The following is an 18,219-nucleotide window of genomic DNA, read 5'->3' on the forward strand; positions in this document are numbered from 1 at the left end:
TCTATGAACTTTAGAAAACAATTCAACGTGATATGTCGATTTGACTCTGAGATATAACTTTTTCTGCTAGCACCGATGACCTTGGCAATGACTGATCCGTGCAAAATTCTGAAACTTTAGCCTCCTGTTTCTTAGTAACTATTAGGTAAGAAAAAAAAATGCATGTGTTCATAGTTTGGCAGTATTAACAAATACACCAAGTCTCATTAAAATTTGAATCGGTGGGTGCCATGGCCTGGGTGATTTGACGTGGAATCAGTCATGGACCACTTCTGGTATGGGAGCAGTTCATTTTAGACGAAGCAAACGGCAAGTAGCCACACTGAACGTGTCCGAAGGCAACGCAGGACGAGTTACTGCTCTGCACCTCCGTTCCATTTAGCGCCATTAGCATTCCATTCACCGCCGTAGACACAATCCATCCACCTCCGAGAAAACAGCTCCTTGCAGTTGGAAGTCTCGTCGCCTCCCGTATAATAATAATTAATCGCAGCAAATACAGAAGTCACCTGCCACACACTCTCTCGCTTTTAATTAAAAATTCAATTTCCGTACGTAAAGGCGCTTTTGCCTTTTGATTAATATGCTGTGTTCTAGGAGCCATTGCAGCCATTCATCGTGATACTACATCCGCCGACATCAAAGCAACACGTAACCAGGAGAAGTACGTGCGGTGTGTCGGTTATTTCTGGCGCACCAAAAGGAAATGAAGGCGAGCAATTATGAACTTGACACGCCTTTGAACCCTTTTCGAAAACACAACTAATAGGAGGGGACAAACCATCACATGATGTCAGTTGTGTGACGTGTAATGTCGGCGCATGAAAAGTAGAACCCATTAGGAAAGCTTACAACATTCAACGTGTTCTACTTTTATGCTCCGCTGCAAGAAAGTTTCAGAACAAAATGCCACTGAGAATCCAGCATATACTATAGGCGCACGACTGGCCAATAACGTGCTATTTCCTGGTTGCATTGTTAAGATTTATAACCCAAACTTGATTGATTTGGTTTATTTTACTTCGCATTTCTGCCACTTTTGGCTAATCGTGAAGATGAGGATGAGTGATGATTATGATAAAATTTATGAAGGGACACTCACAAAGAACAACCATGACCAGGCCGGGATTCGAACCCGGGACCCCAGGCGTTGTAGCGCACTGTGTTAACCACTCCGCCACGGAGTTCGGCAGTAAACAAATAAGATATATTAAAATAACAAACATATTAACAAACATAGCTGACTAACGCTACTTGGTATTATCTGAGATTATCACTGATTAATGACAGTATTTTCAGAGTTCTTACAGTGTGACCAGCTGTAAAAAAATTGTGTGGGAAATCAATGCTTCATATAGCCCAAACTGTTTCCGCGTATATTTACGCCATCTTTCTGTCACGGGCTATCGCAAAGATGAGGTTGAGAGATGACCAGATTTAATTTATGAAGGGACATTCACAAATAGCATCCGTGCCCAGGTCGGGACTCGAACCGGGAACTTCGGTGTCTAGATCGAAAGTCGACAACATAAGGCTGGCTCGGCTGGACGTCTGGTCCATGTCGTTTTAGAAATTTCCACTCCTTTTGAAAAATCGCTACGTTATTCCAACTTTGAAAAATTACATGTGCTTGGAAATTCTTCTAGAGCATTGACGTGAAACTTCGTGTGGTTTAGATAGTCGTAATGCTTTCGTGACTACGTAAGGTTTATTAAACTATTGCGAAGATATAGACAACAGCGAAAGGATAAGCACACGAAGATTCACGTGAATGCTCTAGAAGGAATTCTAAGCAGATTACATTTTTCAGATTTTGGAATACCAAAGCGGTTTCTCGAAACGAGAGGAAATTTCGAAAGCAGCTTTGCTGGCGTCAACCAAAGGTTCGGCTGTTCCTTAACGCTCTCGGACACCGATCAGTCATCTATCACATTAGAAACAGGAAGTCAATTTCGTATAATTTGTTTCAAGACTCCTGTATCTCATACAGGTAAATCGAGACTGGAGATACGGTTATAAGTAAAATCACATCATCTGAACAAAACCTCGACTGGGAATGGAGCCCAGCTTGTTACATATTAACATGCAGAAATAATATAAATGTTTTACGTTGGTTGGTGGTTATGACATGTAAAAGATCTGTGCGACCGGATGCAAAATCACCACGAAAGATCGCCCTGGTGATTTGTCTATGAATATTCCTAAGATGATTAAGATTACCCGCATCATCCACGGCATGGCATTTTCATTAACTCCCTCTATATAGACAAGAGAATGGACGGATTAATTAATAATGAGGCAGGATGAAATACCATTTTTTTATTGGATACAACATACTAAACTGTAGATTCTACGGAGATATTTCTGGTGCGATCAGGCAGAAAAAAAATCGGTTAAGTCACATGTTCATAATGGACTAAAATAATTCATTCGCAAGAATATAACAATATAATGTGCAACAGTGCTTTCTGCTTTGCCCGTCGTAGGAACCAAAAGGACACTGAGCGATGAAAGTCATAGTTTTTGTAGAAGTAGTAGTAGTAGTAGAAGAATGATATGAAGCTTTGGATGTAGTAATTATGCACGTGCATATACTGTTACTGACACGCATTTACCGAGCAGTCTATCTGAGGCAAATTGTACTGACTTTTGAGACACCACGCACACATAGGACATGTTATTGAAAGCATACAAAGCACGCAAAAAAATATTACGAAAAGTAAATAACGATCTTCGATTCTCTACTATTCACTACTTCTGTCTACACTCAATCCATCTGGGAACGCCTCTAAACCGATAGGGAAAAGCAACCCCCTCCTCCTCCTAAATCAAGCCCCTCTGATCTACTCCGGCAATCAATGTTTCAGTCGTACTTCAAACTTCCCCAATCCTTCTTGAACGGAGGTCCGCAAGAGTTGTAAATCAAATTCCATCGCTGCTCCCTCGCGATCTTCAACCGCTCTTGAAACTTGGGCATCCAGTACATTTTGCGGCGATTAACTAGCAGAGGCTTCGGTTAACTCCCGGGGGAGCGTGGTGGTGCACTCGCCAACTTAATTATCGGACATTCTCCAAAGGAAGAGACTCAAGTTTGTTCCAAGTTATAGGTAACACTCGGAAACGATTACTTGATAACGAATAATGGCGTTGTAACGTCAGCGAATAACGTATTACAACGTGAACATGGTAACACCAATATCTAACTACTGTGAACCGGAGGAAAAATTAAGAACTTGCTTTCTTCCACAATTATATTACAGAGAAGTTACTAATATCCCTCCAGTCACAAATCTGAGATATCAGGGTGTCTACCAAAAAAACAAATCCCGAATTCTTGACTTTTTCATTACTTTCTTTTTACATTTCTTTCCTTTTTCTTGACCACTTTTTCTTTTTTCTTAACATTTATTTAATCGTACTCTAATAAGGTATAGTTGCAAAATTAAGAAAATAGATAGTTTTATTCAATGAAAAACCTACCACAAGAGAAAACTGAATATGTACTTTAGATTTCCAAATATTTAATTTTAACAAATCCTAGTACAGGTATATAACAATGTAAATTCACTATAATGTAAAAAAAAAAAGCAAAAATTCTTGACCACCAGCATATTTTCTTGCCTTTATCTTGACTTTCTTGACCTGTCAATCTATTTACTTTTTCTTGACTGGTAGACAGTCTTGCATATCTATCGATACATTATACAAAACACTAATTACAAAGGTACTAGAATATAATGGAAATGAAAAATAACAAAAGTATTTTACTTTGCCTTTCTGTCACTTTTAGATAATTGCGAAAATGATAAGATGAAATTTCTGAAAAGAATGAGAGTTAAAATTTTTGAGCGGATCGGCACATATTATAATTTGCACCCTTCCAAGTATACGAGAAAAAATCATTTTATCTAAAATCCGTACCTTAATGTTAAAAAGGGGGTGTAAAGAGTCCCTTGAAAAGGTTAAAAGTTTAGGGTTGTAAAGGGACATACACAACACATTAAAAAAGGTAAGGACGGTCTAAAAACTTTCTGAGAACCAGTGTAAAACGCCCACTCTTCTCAAAAAGATAAAAACATTTGTTAAAATATTGTCATCATCTCCAAAGGTAGATGACAACAGCTCAAAAAAGTAAAAATGCGTAAGCAATGTCCTGTCATCTACTTCATGATTTAGTATTTGATCCATATCGTCGCTGCTAACCATTAGAATTTTAAGTCAAATAATGGAACAAAGAAATCACACCCAATCGTCACGACAGTCATGTAGGATCCTTAATCGAAATTAGCCACTGTGTTCATGAAGCTTATACTTTGCACTGTAAAACATCAATACGGCGATTTCCAGCAGTTTTGCCAAGCGTATTCTTGCATGATATGCAATACCTTTCATTATTGTGTTGCGTGCAAACAGGGGTTTGCTGGTGCAGTATGGAATTGACGTTTCAACAAACTTCATTTATTGATTGCAGGTAGCAAGATAGCGACATACATCGAACCTAGTAATACTACAAGGGTAGGCTCATACTGACAGCAATCGAAACGGAGTGCCCGCAGTTTCCCCGATCCCTTTCTCGCAGTGTATACATAAGAGCGGCGGAAATTCACGACATCCATCTCGGAGACCCGCCTTCAGTTTGGAGAGATGAATGGCGGGCGCAGCAACTCCATTAGGCGAGCCCATTAGCTACCTCGCTTCCCAGCTGACTCACATGGGTCGCCGGGCTAACTTGACACTTATAAACCGCTCTCACAATTGGACGTGTTAGGTGATTTGTGAGTCATCCGGCAGAGGATAGCGAAGAAGAGCTGTGGCTTGCCTAATATCAAGCTTTCCTTTTTATTCTATTGCATTAGGATGGCAATTCCTCTCGATTTCCGGAGACCTATGCGATAGTCCCAGTTACAACGTCACTTCACATCACCTTCGTTGCTCTTTCGTACTTTGTACAGTCGCGAACACTTCTGGGTTGTAACGGTCCCGTTGAAGGCAAGTGGTATCGCTACAGCCCAGGAGTGTCCCGTGACTGTACTATGTTGCTAAATGACATCCTCGATACCATAATGACTAACGCTGTAGTCTTGTATTCAAGGAGTCTTGGATTCGATTCCCAGCAGAGACAGGGTGTCCAGTTGTGATTCGCCCACTTGAATATAAAGTGATTTAAGTTGCGATTAGCCTATTTGATATAAAGTGGATTTAAAAGAATACTGTTAGTTGAATAATCGTATGTGAATTATGACTTCAATAAATATGTGTTGAATGCAGAAATTCATTATCACATTCATATATATACCATCGAGCCTGCATAATCAGATAAACCAGACAGAAGTAAGAACATACTGTAATTACGAGCGGAAGATACGCAACTGAGATGCCATCAAAAGTACAGGGTGGGCGAGAAGTCCCTTTACATGTTAATAGCATAGTACAGTTAGACATGTAGACAAACATTTGATTTGGGCAGGGATAACGGCAGACCATCTGCTTGGACTATATTTCTTTGATGGTTCTGTAAACCAGCACAGCTATCTTCACATGATTAACACGTGGTTGCATCCAGAATTAACGGCAAGAGTAGTTGACATCGATACACTTCATCAAGACGGCGCTCCAGCACATTTTGTTGTGAGTGTCAGCAAACGGCTATGAACTGTTTACAAACCGCTGGATTGGACGTGGATCACGAGACCTTCCAGCACCGTTGCCATGGCCTCCACGAAGCCCAGACCTCACCACACCGGACAATGCACTATCGGGCATAATAAAGAAGACGTTCGTAAACGACGATACGTGAACGACGATCAACTGAAAGACTGAGTTCGCATGGCATTTGAAAGGATCACCCCTGATATGCTGCAGCGGATGCACACAACAAAATGGCGACGCATCAACTTTTGCATCGACCATGGAGGAGTGCACACTGACGTTGTTGATCAATGAACCTTGAACCTTTGTAACATTGTTAATATGTTATTCACAATAAATGTTAATGTTAACCAGACATTGTTTATTCAAAATAAATGTTGAAATTTTAAAAAATATATACTGTTTTGTATTCATAACAATGTTTATCTACATGTCTAACTGTACTATGCTATTAACATGTAAAGGGACTTTTCGCCTACCCTGTAGTATAACACAACACCTAAACAAGGGTTAAAGGCATCCACAACTTGGCGCAGTTTGAGCCAAATGGTGTAACAAGACACGAAAGATGATGCTGAAGAATGTCTGTTCCTTATTAACACTAAAAGGAATGTTCTGTTACCACCATTTTTGGTGTTAATTAAGTTGCCTATTTTATTAGGTTAATTGCGACAATTAGAACACAATGGTTTTGCATACTCAAAATCTTGACATCTGGCTCAAAGCCTATAAGATATATTTACTTTTCTATATAATTCCACACTACCCACCGAGTCTGATCTTATTCTAAACTGAACTCCAGGACACTTAGTTTCTTTCTTTTCAACGCTGAGTAGATGAAACATGAAAAACACATACAAATGAATTACCGTAATCTGCCCACGACTGTAACGCAGTAAGTTGGCAGATTTTAAATTCCAGTCTCTTAGTGTAGTAGAGTAACACACTAAACTAAACGTGGGGCACGAAGACAGAAATGAACCAAACCAAACAGCACTATCCATGCTGAGAAAGTACTAGACACTCCTTACACGATTACTATTTGCATAGTGCATTTGCAATTTTCGATGGTCTACTCGTATGACCTGATTCTTGAGACCATTTAAAAGCTTCCCTTCAGCACCTAGCACAGAAAATACCTTCAACATGAATCGTATAAAAAGGATCAAAATAATTCCAGCCCGAATTCGCTCTACCTCCTACCACACCCGCTCGCCTCAATTTATTTTGTCCGCTGGAATCTAATTTGCATATAAACTGCCCGCGGTCTTTAATTGAGCATACATTTCGAACATTTCCAGAACTTTCTAATTGCAAGGTAAAGGGTAATATCGGTTGAATATGTTCCTCCCAGATTGGAATCCTATAATTTAAACATATATGGTAATATCTAACCAGTCCCACCATTACAACCATACATTTGCAGTAAATTTTAATTACAGTGAGCAGATTTTTCTTTAGGTGAACCGATTTTCAAACACGCTTACAAAACAGTGAATTTTACAGTTTAAATTCAAAAATAGAAAATGAATATATTGTCGTATTGATCGACTGAAATGAGTCGATCATGTACTGCAGGTTTCAAAAAATAAATATCCTCCAGAAGCAAAACCTGTATTAAAGAGCACCTGCAAATTAAGATATGTATTTATAACGAGATACGAAATTTTGAACGAACTAGGATCTATTGCATGTCTACGGGATACAGCGAGGCTAATTGTAAAATAAAATCCAACAGCTTTGACTTTTTATCGGGACTGGGCCTGGAGTTTAGAGTGGAATCCGAACTACTACGTGTTTCCGCCAGGTATCGAACCCGTACCCCATTTAATACAATGCGACAACGTTATCAATACGCTATAGGGGAGGCGAAAATCCAACAGTTGTTAAGGTATTGGAACCCGGATCTCGCAAGTACCACGCAAAGATGGTTGATTTAGGTGCAGAGGTGTTTCAGGAACAAAGGTTACCATTAGGTACTGTACTGAAAAATGTAATTTACGTTGTAAGTGTAAATATTACTTCATGCATATTATTACTTACCAATATTTTTAGAGGCTCGGTGGTCTAGTCGGTATGGTATCAGACTGGCAAGCGGGAGACCCGTGTTCGATTCCCGGGCTTGAAGATCTAAGGTCGGAATTTTCCGGCCTTTTCCCCGCATAAAGGGGCTCTCACCCAGCCTCTAAGTAATGGATATATGGGGTAACCCTGGGGGGAGGGGGGGTAAAGGCAGCCGGAGCATGGTGCTGATCACATCACCTCCGAAATGGCCGAGATCTAGAATATGTGAGGCCCTACCTCCACATCCCGTAAACGTGCCTTCATGACATGGTGCTATATGCTCGGGCAACTTTACGTTTTCTTTTACCTTACCTTACCTGTCTTGTATCTATATATAAGGGGGAGTGTAAGGTGCATACGTGTAAAATAAGTTATAACCTTGAGCAATGAAATCATCCCATAGTCTCTCTCTTGGGTCTAGATATTCCGCACGAGTTCACACTGCGAGGAAGAACAGGTGGTGATCATCTTTGTGTTGACGCTCTGAACCCATTTGCATTTCGTCAACATCCAAAGTAAGTTTTGCGCGCTGTCGCATTATTTTCATACTAACTGCATAATTTCGCTCAGCGGTTTCCCTAATTTCTCTCCGAAATATCAACTCCAACTTTCACCAGCTGACAGCCATTATTTGGACAGACACAAGAGGGGGAAAATTATTTCAGAGTTAGAAGAATCAATATTAAAGCTGAATTTGAGCCGAGTTACTGCGTCGAGGCAATCCGCTAGGAATAATTAAGCCGTAGGTAAAAGCGCCCATTCACAAGCAGTAACAAGCGCAACTAATTAAAAGTTAAGAGAAATTCTATTTCACCTGCCAAACTCGATGTTTTACATCCCGTTGCTCGTTTCTAGCGGAAAAGCGTCCGTCCCTCCCGTGCCTGTCCGAATGATCAGCCGCTCCACCGCAAAACAAGAGGAACGAAGCGGAATCCCGATGTCCTGTAAATCTGGGATAAAAGCAAATGTTTTGTTAACGTACAACGTTCTCCCCGCCATTCTGTGCAATGGGAGACACTAAATTCAAGATCCCACAAAATAAAAATGCGAGGGGTACCAAATAACAATAATTCAACACTTTAATGTGGACAGTTAAGGTTGTGCGTCTGGAAATTCCATCACATTTTATATCTAAACGGTACTGTAGTGTTCAATCGCACCACACCTCGTACAAGAACATAAATTAGCATGCACAAATCATTAGACTGCGTAAACAACCATTTACACTGTCTACGGTTGGTTGATTGATGGATTGATTGGTTTGCCACTTTTGGCGAATAGCGAAGATGGGGATGGCATGACGAAAATGATGAAGGGACACTCAGAAAGAACACTCATGCCCTGGCGGGGATTCGAACCCGGGACCCCTAGTGAGCACTGCCTGTGGAATGGCCGAAAAGGAGAGATGGGAATTGGAAATATGTGACCACATGTAAAGGAATCTCTTTAAGGTAACCCCTCTCTCTCTCTCTCTCTCTCTCTCTCTCTCTCTCTCTCTCTCTCTCTCTCTCTCTCTCAGACACACGCACAGATAGAGAGAAAGAGAGAGAGAGAGAGAGAGAGATAAGTTTTGTGGAAGTGGTGGACGTGGCTCTCCTGTGAGACCGCTAAAAAATGTCAGCGTTGGCACCAGCATCACGAAGGCAATTGGGGAGCTACTTTAAAGCTACCGGACTCTAAAACAACGGCGAAGGGACTCCACGCGCTGACAAGGCGTTTACCCAATGAAAGGCCGCTTTGGTCCTCAAGGGCTGTTGTACAATGGAGTTTAGTTTTACATACATTATATGCATGCACACGCACAAATGCATATAAATTGTTTTTCGGTAGCTACGCTCTGCAATTACATTGAATGCTCGAGGAATAATACCATGAAAGCCCTACTATTCACGAATTTCTAAACAAAAATCAGAGAACGCATTCTTCGCTTGTGTTGTTTTGTAACACAAAGAAGATAATGTCCGATGAACAGTAAATGAGAAATTGCAAGACGAGAAGAAATTGAACATAAAAGAGTAGACATTGCGTGGATGGAAACAAGGACAATTTTCAGGTGACAAGCATGAAAAGTTTCAAAAATTGGGTGGAAACAAGGATAATCTTCAAGTGACAAGCATGCGAAGTTTCAAAAGTTGGATGGAAACAAGGACAATTTTCAAGTGACAACCATGAGAAGTTTCAAAAGTTTGGTGGAAACAAGGACAATTTTCAAGTGACAAGCATGAGAAGTTTCAAAAGTATATTTTTACACAATGACACGACAACCAGTTGTGTAACTTTTCCGAGTACACGTTTATACCGTTACAGAGCTGTAAAGTCCTTTTGGACCACCCTGTATTTTTGGATATTTACATGACATTTCTAGTTGTCGAGGTTAATCTTAAGGATGATCATACATCAGGGGTGTCCAAACTTGTTTATTCGCAGGGACATTACTTACAGCGATTGGTTGTGGGTCACATAAAACACCTTGGTGGGTTACATGTAGCCCACGAGCCGTAGTTTGGGTAGCCCTGACACAATGGTGATTATGATGAAAGGTGACCTTGTACACTTGATTTCATTAACCACTGCGTTATGGAGGCAACCTGAAAAGAATGAGCAAAAACATAAAAAAGCGCGGGAACGTTGAAAGGGTCTCTATTAAAAGGTTAAAATGAATAAACAAAAATTAACAATGAAAAGAAGCGAGATAGAATAAAAATGGTATAAAAAGGAAAGCGAAAAGGTGGAATTAAAAACTTTTAAGGTGAGAACTAGAAAAGGAACCATCAAAATCCAACCCGCCGCAACCTAAAGGACGCCGCCTATAGAGGCACTAAACGACTTATGGGCTCTCCTAAGTCCTCGTTTAAGCTGCTTTATCATATTTGACGCAGGGCTTTGTCCACCTTCCGCGAGTAACTTTACGATAAGATCGCATGCGAAGTTGAGCGAACAGACAAACAATAATCAATCACGGTGTTATTTGTTCTTCCGGACATAAAAGGCCGCTAAAATCAGGGGGAATCAATGGACTGGGTGTGCCAAGAACACCAACTGTGAAGAACAGCCAAGTCTAAGAAACCATGATCGCCAGTAACAAAACCTACAGATTATAGCAATTCCCTATTGCTGTATCTTAAAAAAACACTTTTAAAAAGACATACTCTATTTCTTCCCATATAAACTGCTTTTCTTCCCTCCAAAGCACAAAAAAATATGAAAAATAACATATAAACCTTGTGTCCCTTCAACTGGACACAGCAAATCACCAAACTAATTTCCAAATCATATTACAATACAGTTGTGAAAGCCAAAAAATACAATTTTATAAAAACAAAGTCAAACAATTTCATTGGGCCAAAAAAAAACACACAATCCACCAAAAACCTACAATTTTTGGAAATAATTTAAAAACAAAAATAAATATACAATAAAACAAAAAATATATACACATTAAAAACTTCTAGCACAACATTGCGCGCTAAAATTAAAAACAAAAACATATTAAATAATATAAAAACTCATGTAATAATAAAATTTGAACCCAAAATAGCTTTCCAACATTTTAGTTACATTTTTGATTGATTAATTTGGTTCATTTTACTTCGCATTTCTGCCAGTTTTGTCTAATCGCGAAGATGAGGATGAGCGATTATATGATGAAATTGATGAAGGGACACTCACAAAGAACACCCACAACAGCTGCACAACTACGTACGACAAGGATGAGAATATGTTCGCTTTGGCACACACTTAGAGACACACTAGTTTTGCATAAAAGCTCTGCCGCAGAACGATTAATTTTAAACTGAACTCCAGCATTTCGCCCCCGGGAATTGAGCAGGTAGCGTTCCGAATACAGAGTGCTCGGTGTGACTTAGAACGTGGAGAAATTGCTGCTGATGAAAGCAATGCATGAACATGATCATGAAAGGAGGGGGGGGGGGGTGATTGCTACAGAAGAGGCTGCAATGTACAAACACATTTGACTAGACAGAAGGATACTTTCAAGTATTCCCTTTACAGATGGTGCAAATAAAAACTGTACTTTTCACTTTTAAGGAATGTATAGTTTAAATTCGTTTCGTATGATTGTATATATAATACAGCGTCGTTTTATTGCCACTTTTGATTAATCACGGTGATGAGACTAAATGAGGATTAGATGAAATTGATGATTGGGAACCTCACAAAGTATGACTCATGTTGACGCCAGGACTCCAAGGTTGGAACATCGGTGACAATACCTCTAGTTCAGACATCAACAAGCTGGACGACGTGGCCTCCCCGATGGTGTAGTGCTAACGCCGTCGCCTTGTAATCAAGAGTTCCGGGTTTGATAACCAGTGGAGGCACAGTGGCTAGGATCCCACTATAAAATGTAGGTTTAGTCCTGATAGCCTGTCTGTGCACAAGTGGACTTAAAACAACAAATCAATCAAAAATAGTTTCCAAATAACATGGAAACGTATTCAACCCTCGGTGAGTGTAAAAAAAATGCCACAAATGTAGAGAAAAATATATTAGAAAACACATGCAGACATCATGGGCAAGTTCCTTGAAACTAACGCTTTTACAAGAGATATATCAGTATATAGCTACATACGGTTTACTTAATTTTTGTCCTGCATAGAAAACAGTATTCTTTCGAAACAAGGCACAGGAACCCTGCACCTTTAACATAGCATTAAAGTGTGGGGATCCTGGACCCAACGTTGTTCCCACGAACGCAATACAACAAAAAGAGGCGCACATGTTCCTCACGTTACTTGGAAAGCTGCCAAGGACAGATCACATTCCCTACCTGGGAGTTTCAGATACCAGTTTTCCCTTATGGCTGGCTCGGTGCCACTTTTGGGCATTTGAACCAAAAAACGGAAAAATTACTTCGAAATTTTACTTCTCAACCTTTGTCCAACACAGTAGGCTTGCAGAAAATATTCGCAAAAGTCGAATGGCTTCATTCATCATTGTGCACAGCAGGAAATGCAGCGTTATAAAATTCAGTCCCTTTTTTAAAATTTAACGTGTTGTATATTTTAATAGACACAAGTGACATATTTCAGTTAGTTCATTTCAGTTGTTCCTCGACAACGCCGTTGTATTTCCCAGGATTTTTGAAAAACAAATACGACAAACAAAACCCTAGTTCAGTCATATATGCTCTGGCAGAAAACATAACTTACTGTTAATACATGTCCTGGGTTCAAGTTCCAATGAAGTAATGCATTTTTTTGTGAATTTCATTGCTCATTTCCTTAAGCTGTCCACCCACCGGAACCGTGAAGGTAAACTTAGGAAGATAAACAAGAGGGGAACAATAACAAAACGGTCAATGTATATAACAACAGAGACCAGATTTGTCACGCTTATTGGAAATTGCGGGCTGAATTCCCTGGTTAATAAACCAGAACTGTGGTTTGGTTACAAATATTTCAGTTTCATGTTTGATTGACATGGTTTGTTGTACTTCGCTTCTCTGCCACTTTTGGCTAATTGCGAACATTAGGATGAGTGATAATATAATGCAATTCATGAATGAACACTAACAAAGAACATCCAGGCCAAGGTGAGTTAGAACCCGGGACCCCTGGCCTCGTAGCGTGTTGTGCTAAGTACTCGGCCACGGAGGTCGGCATTAATATTTGATTAATTATTATTCAATTAGATATTTTACCACAAACATTGTGGGGCCTCCCCGATGTGGTTTCGCCGTCGCCTTGCAATCATAGGGCCAGGGCTCGACACCCGGTGGAGGCACATGTAACAGTGGTTAGGATCCAACGTCAAACTGTAGGCCCAGTCCCGATTAGCCTCTGTGTATAAAGTGGACTTAAAAGAACAATTCAATTAACAAACACTGTCCATTCGCTTTAATGGCTTTTTGGCATTGACTGTCTTCCTGTTTTCGGTTCACCAGCGTGTCCATTATTTTGATCGTTCATCTTCGACAGGGCTTTAGTTTCGATCAAATGGAGTGCTGCTTGAACAACTTGAACGCTAGGCCTGTGTTATGCATCCCACTTCACTCAAGGGCACGGTGTGTTGCATATGCGGCAGGGGTAAACGTTCCTCCCGTCGCCGAGACGGTCCACGGCAAGCGAGAACCGACACGCGCACAGCTTTGTTTACGGTTTGGGGCAACAATGAAAACGTAAGCAATTGTTGCAAGATAGACTCACCTTGCTTAGAAGTTCCTCCAGAGATTCCATGTTGGCAGCTGGGTCGTCTGGCCGAGGCTGAACCATGCAGATTACTCAAATGGGGCACCCACAACCACCAACACCACAGAAGGATTCAACCCGGAAAACAGTTGACGGGAATACACTAGAATTCACCGTCACTCTTTTTCTAAGCTGTCGATACACTCGCAAGCCTGAATGTCACCACAAAAAATCACACGGTGCAAGCGACCACTGTATCCACGTTGCTCTGCTCGTCCGCTAAACCATGTCCTTCGCATTCGGAACTTGATCCTCACGTGCCAGGCTCTTTCGGCGGCTCCAGACCGACTGCTGGCGCTTCACACACCACGCACAGGCCCTCGGCAAAAGATCGATTCTGACATTCAACACGCAACTGCCTCTCTTTTCCTTATGCACTGGTTTCGCTCCCTCGACAAGCCTTTCCGCCGAGCTCTGGTAATACACCGAATCCATATTCCTAATAGCGATGAATTAAACATATCATTTTACGAAGAGCACTTATTGTTTCCCAACAATTGAGTCGTCTAGCCAAAATGATGGTAGAGATGATGAAAGGGACCAATGTAATTAAGTCTCTATAGAGGAATTCGGATAAAATTCAAGCTTTCAGCATCGTATTTTCACATAAGATTGAAAATTTTATGCTTTCAGTTTTCACATCTAGATGGTATTCATAAAAAGGCAAAGAAAATATGTACCCTGTGTGCTCGAAAGTATTAAATCGTAATTTTAACGCAAATTACTCATACGTCTCACAATAATTACAATTATTTCGAAAACATGCTATTTAAGGAGTTAAGTTGATTTAGTTTATTTTCTTCGCGTTTGTGTCACCTCTTGCTAATCTCGAATATGAGGATATGATGAAGCCGATGAAGGGACACTTCACAAAAAATAACCATTCCCAGGTCGATATTCGAACCCGGGACCCCTGGCATCGTAGCGCCAGGAAGGCCGGCTTAAGGGGTAATGTTGGTAATATCAACCTATTCTTTATGCCTCTAGGTTCGAGATTTGGATCTTAAAATACAAGAAAGAACAACCCTGATGGCGTAGTGATAACGCTGTCGCCTCTAAACCAAGGGGTCTCGGGTTCGATCCATGCTAAAGGCACTCAGGGTTCAATCCTACTTTAAACTGAAGGTCCAGTTTCGATTAGTCTGTCCGAGCGAAAATGGACCTACACATTCTTTAAACATGCCACGAAGGATTTGTAACTACAATATCCGCGATCACACCGCGCCAGAAAACAGATACAACAGGGAGGAGAAATGATCAATTCCAAACTGATAACACGCCACTTGGAATTAAACAAATAATATCGCACTGAGTGTTTGCACACGCTGTTTCGTGATGTTTTGTTCGACTATCGATTAGCATTAAGTGGTTTATGATGTAACGTCTGGGAAGATCTGTTTACGTTCACTTCGATTTGTATTACAAGGGTAACTACCGTGCAATCAATAATTGACAAAAAGCAGAAAGGGTCGTGTGATGAAACTTCCTATTTTCTTCCCCAGGCAACGACGAAGAAGACATTTTTTTCAAAAGACTATTTCCTTGTCCCAATATTTTCTCAGCAAACTTTAACTTCGAGAAGAAGTCTCATTAAAACTTGGAGCTTTCCGCAGGCAACAGACTAACAGTTAAATTACTGCTGGCGAAAAAAATGTGATAGACGGTATCAGTTTATTCAACACGATAAAGCGTAGGCTGAATGCGACAAGAATAATTATACACTAATGAAAAAAATGTCAAATCCCGCACAGGTAAGACACGAAAATCTGGCTTCACTATGCAAATACAGGAGCAACTGCCACATACATTTGTGCTCAAAGAGTGAAGAACGAATACATCTTAAGATGTGACAAATTCAACTCACTTTTACCGAAGGTTAGTGTGTATTAATTTCCTATTTCATGCCAATATTCGGAAATGCGTTGAAACCTTCATTCTTCATCTCTTTTTGCCAGATGGATGCAATTGAGTCGTTATTCTGACGACCTTCTACTACTTTCATTATCAACTTTTGTGGTAGTATTAAGCTTCGTAGTGTAAACGATTCCCGTATTATTCCCTTCACATAATTAGTAATCTATGCTTGTAATACTGCACAATTTTTATAATCAATCTTTATTATAATTCCACGGTCCCTTTCTGTTTCTCCATTTCTTATCTCTCCTAACAGAAAAGGAAATTTCTTAAAGCTTCTTATGTAATTTTTCGGCAAGTTGTTGCAAAAACCTTCTCGCGATTTTGTAGCTTTGTAGCAGTTTCACAACACCATAAAGTAGAGAACACTGAATTTTCACCTTCGTTTTCTGCTTATATAGGCATCTCCAAAAGTAACTTATGGAAGTTAAAAAAATATAATAAGGCTTTTCATTTGGTCTAATAACGACATGAAACACTTCAGAGTGCTTGATTTAAAATTGTCAACGGTTTAGTGCATGTACAGTCATGGATATTTCTGGGTTTTAACGATGTCAATTAAAGCCATTGGTGATGCTACATCCCAGAAGTGTATGCGACTGTACTTTCAAAGAGGAAAATGATTGAACTGTTTATGAATACATTATGGTTTCAAATATGTAATCTGCATCCAGGGATAAAATGGTACATCAAGTGTTGAACACAAAATCTACCAAACGCGACAATAAAGTAAAGAATATACAGAATGGAACTGACAAATTTCAGTGCTCGTGATCAACTCAGTTTTGGCAACCGTTTTCAACCAAAATGCGGCATGGACCTCACGAGACCGCTGCCCGTGTGTTGCTTTAACACGGTATTCCTTGCAGTGCACAGCTAAGCAGAACAAGTGGCAGTGAGACTATGAACGAGAAAGCTCCAGGGGTGACAGATGAGGTGCAAACATCTAGGCGCAAATGCAATATGTTTAATTTCTAGTAGCGTGCACCATGATGCTCAACTTAATCTGTAAATTCTATGAGACCAGGGATCCAGAGTTCCAATCCCGGCCTGAGCATGGGTGTTCTTTGTGAGTGTCCCTTCATCAATGTCATCATTTCATCAATCATCCTCGTCTTGGCGATTAGCAAAAAGTGGCAGAAAAACAAATTAAATAAACTAAATAAATAAATAAATCGATTAATCTGTAAATAGCTAATTAAATATTTAGTTATCGTCCCTGGAACTAAGAAATCATGAGTTTTGGAAAAATAACTACACCCTACGAACTGTACAAGAATTCAATCATTCAATAATTTCTTGTTTTCACCCTGTCAAACAAAAGACTGTCGACTTTGGCCAACGTTCCTATTAGCAAATCGTTCTTCTTTGCACAAAATTTTCCAATGATCCTTGATTATTATTTTTTTAACTCTAGATAGTAGATCTGTAAGAATTCAAGTGTAGTTGAATAATTCAGCAATAACTATGCCACTAGTACGTTGGTCAGGGAGACAACCGTTGAAAAATTGCTTGAGTTCCTTGGTTACTTTCTCCTTAAACCAAGTAAAATCGCACACACTACAAGGTACGGTCAGCTTGAAATTTACCTCAGCAAGCATGCACATGGAGAAGTGCGTTACACAAAGTGTTCTCGTGGGAAATGTAAATGTCACTCAAGGTAAGATAACGCAACAAATTTAGGTTGGATTGAATTCCTGCCTGTTTATCTACTCTGGTGACCCGTATACCGCAGCACGAAATGCTGTTCATAAATTCTTGCAATTCTGATCTACATGCAATTGAGCATAAGATTCTTCTCAGCCTGATCACGTTCAGTATCTAATGTCCAACTATGCTTGCATCAAAATTACTCGCACAATGAAGATTAGGTCAATATTATTTGTTGTTAGTTTCGGTAACTAACTGGTTTTGGGGGGGGGGGGTAATTTGATTATTTGTTGATATCGCTATCGAACTGTTATATACTAATATATAAGTATCAGGAGTCTCTATTATAAAATAAAAACTGAGTATAGAGCCACAACGGTAAACAAATTGAATTTGTTTACTTTAATTCGCTTTTCTGCCACTTTTGGCTAATCGCGAAGATGAGAATGAGTGATGACGTGATGAAACAACATTCACAAATAACACCCATGCCCAGGCCAAAATTCGAACCAGGGACCCCTGGTTTCGTAGCGCGCTGTGTTAACCACTCCGCCACAGAGGTCGGCAGTAAACAAATAATATATATATTAAAATAACAAACATAGCTATTAAAAAACATAGCTGACTAACGCAACATGGTATTATCTGAGAAAAATACTAGCTACACTGATTAAAGACAGTATGTTCAGAGTTCTTACAGTGTGACCAGCAGGAAATAAATTGTGTGGGAAAT

At 40.0% G+C, this 18,219-nt stretch overlaps 1 protein-coding gene across 5 annotated transcripts in view; it reads right to left on the minus strand.

The window, feature by feature from the left end:
• LOC145978872 (uncharacterized protein CG43867) overlaps window positions 1–18,219 on the minus strand; it is a 936,647-nt gene that overhangs the window by 329,042 nt on the left and 589,386 nt on the right. The window contains exon 1 of one of the 5 annotated variants that reach the window (XM_083111772.1): window positions 13,881–14,194. The exons of the other annotated variants lie outside the window; for them this stretch is intronic. Within the exon in view, the coding sequence (XP_082967898.1) occupies window positions 13,881–13,946 (66 nt within the window). The 5' untranslated portion in view covers window positions 13,947–14,194. Of the gene's footprint in view, window positions 1–13,880; window positions 14,195–18,219 lie in introns of those variants that run through there. 5 annotated transcript variants of the gene reach the window in all.

This window comes from Lepisma saccharinum, chromosome 25 (assembly GCF_977018435.1).
Source record: "Lepisma saccharinum chromosome 25, izLepSacc3.1, whole genome shotgun sequence".
NCBI lineage: Eukaryota > Metazoa > Arthropoda > Insecta > Zygentoma > Lepismatidae > Lepisma > Lepisma saccharinum.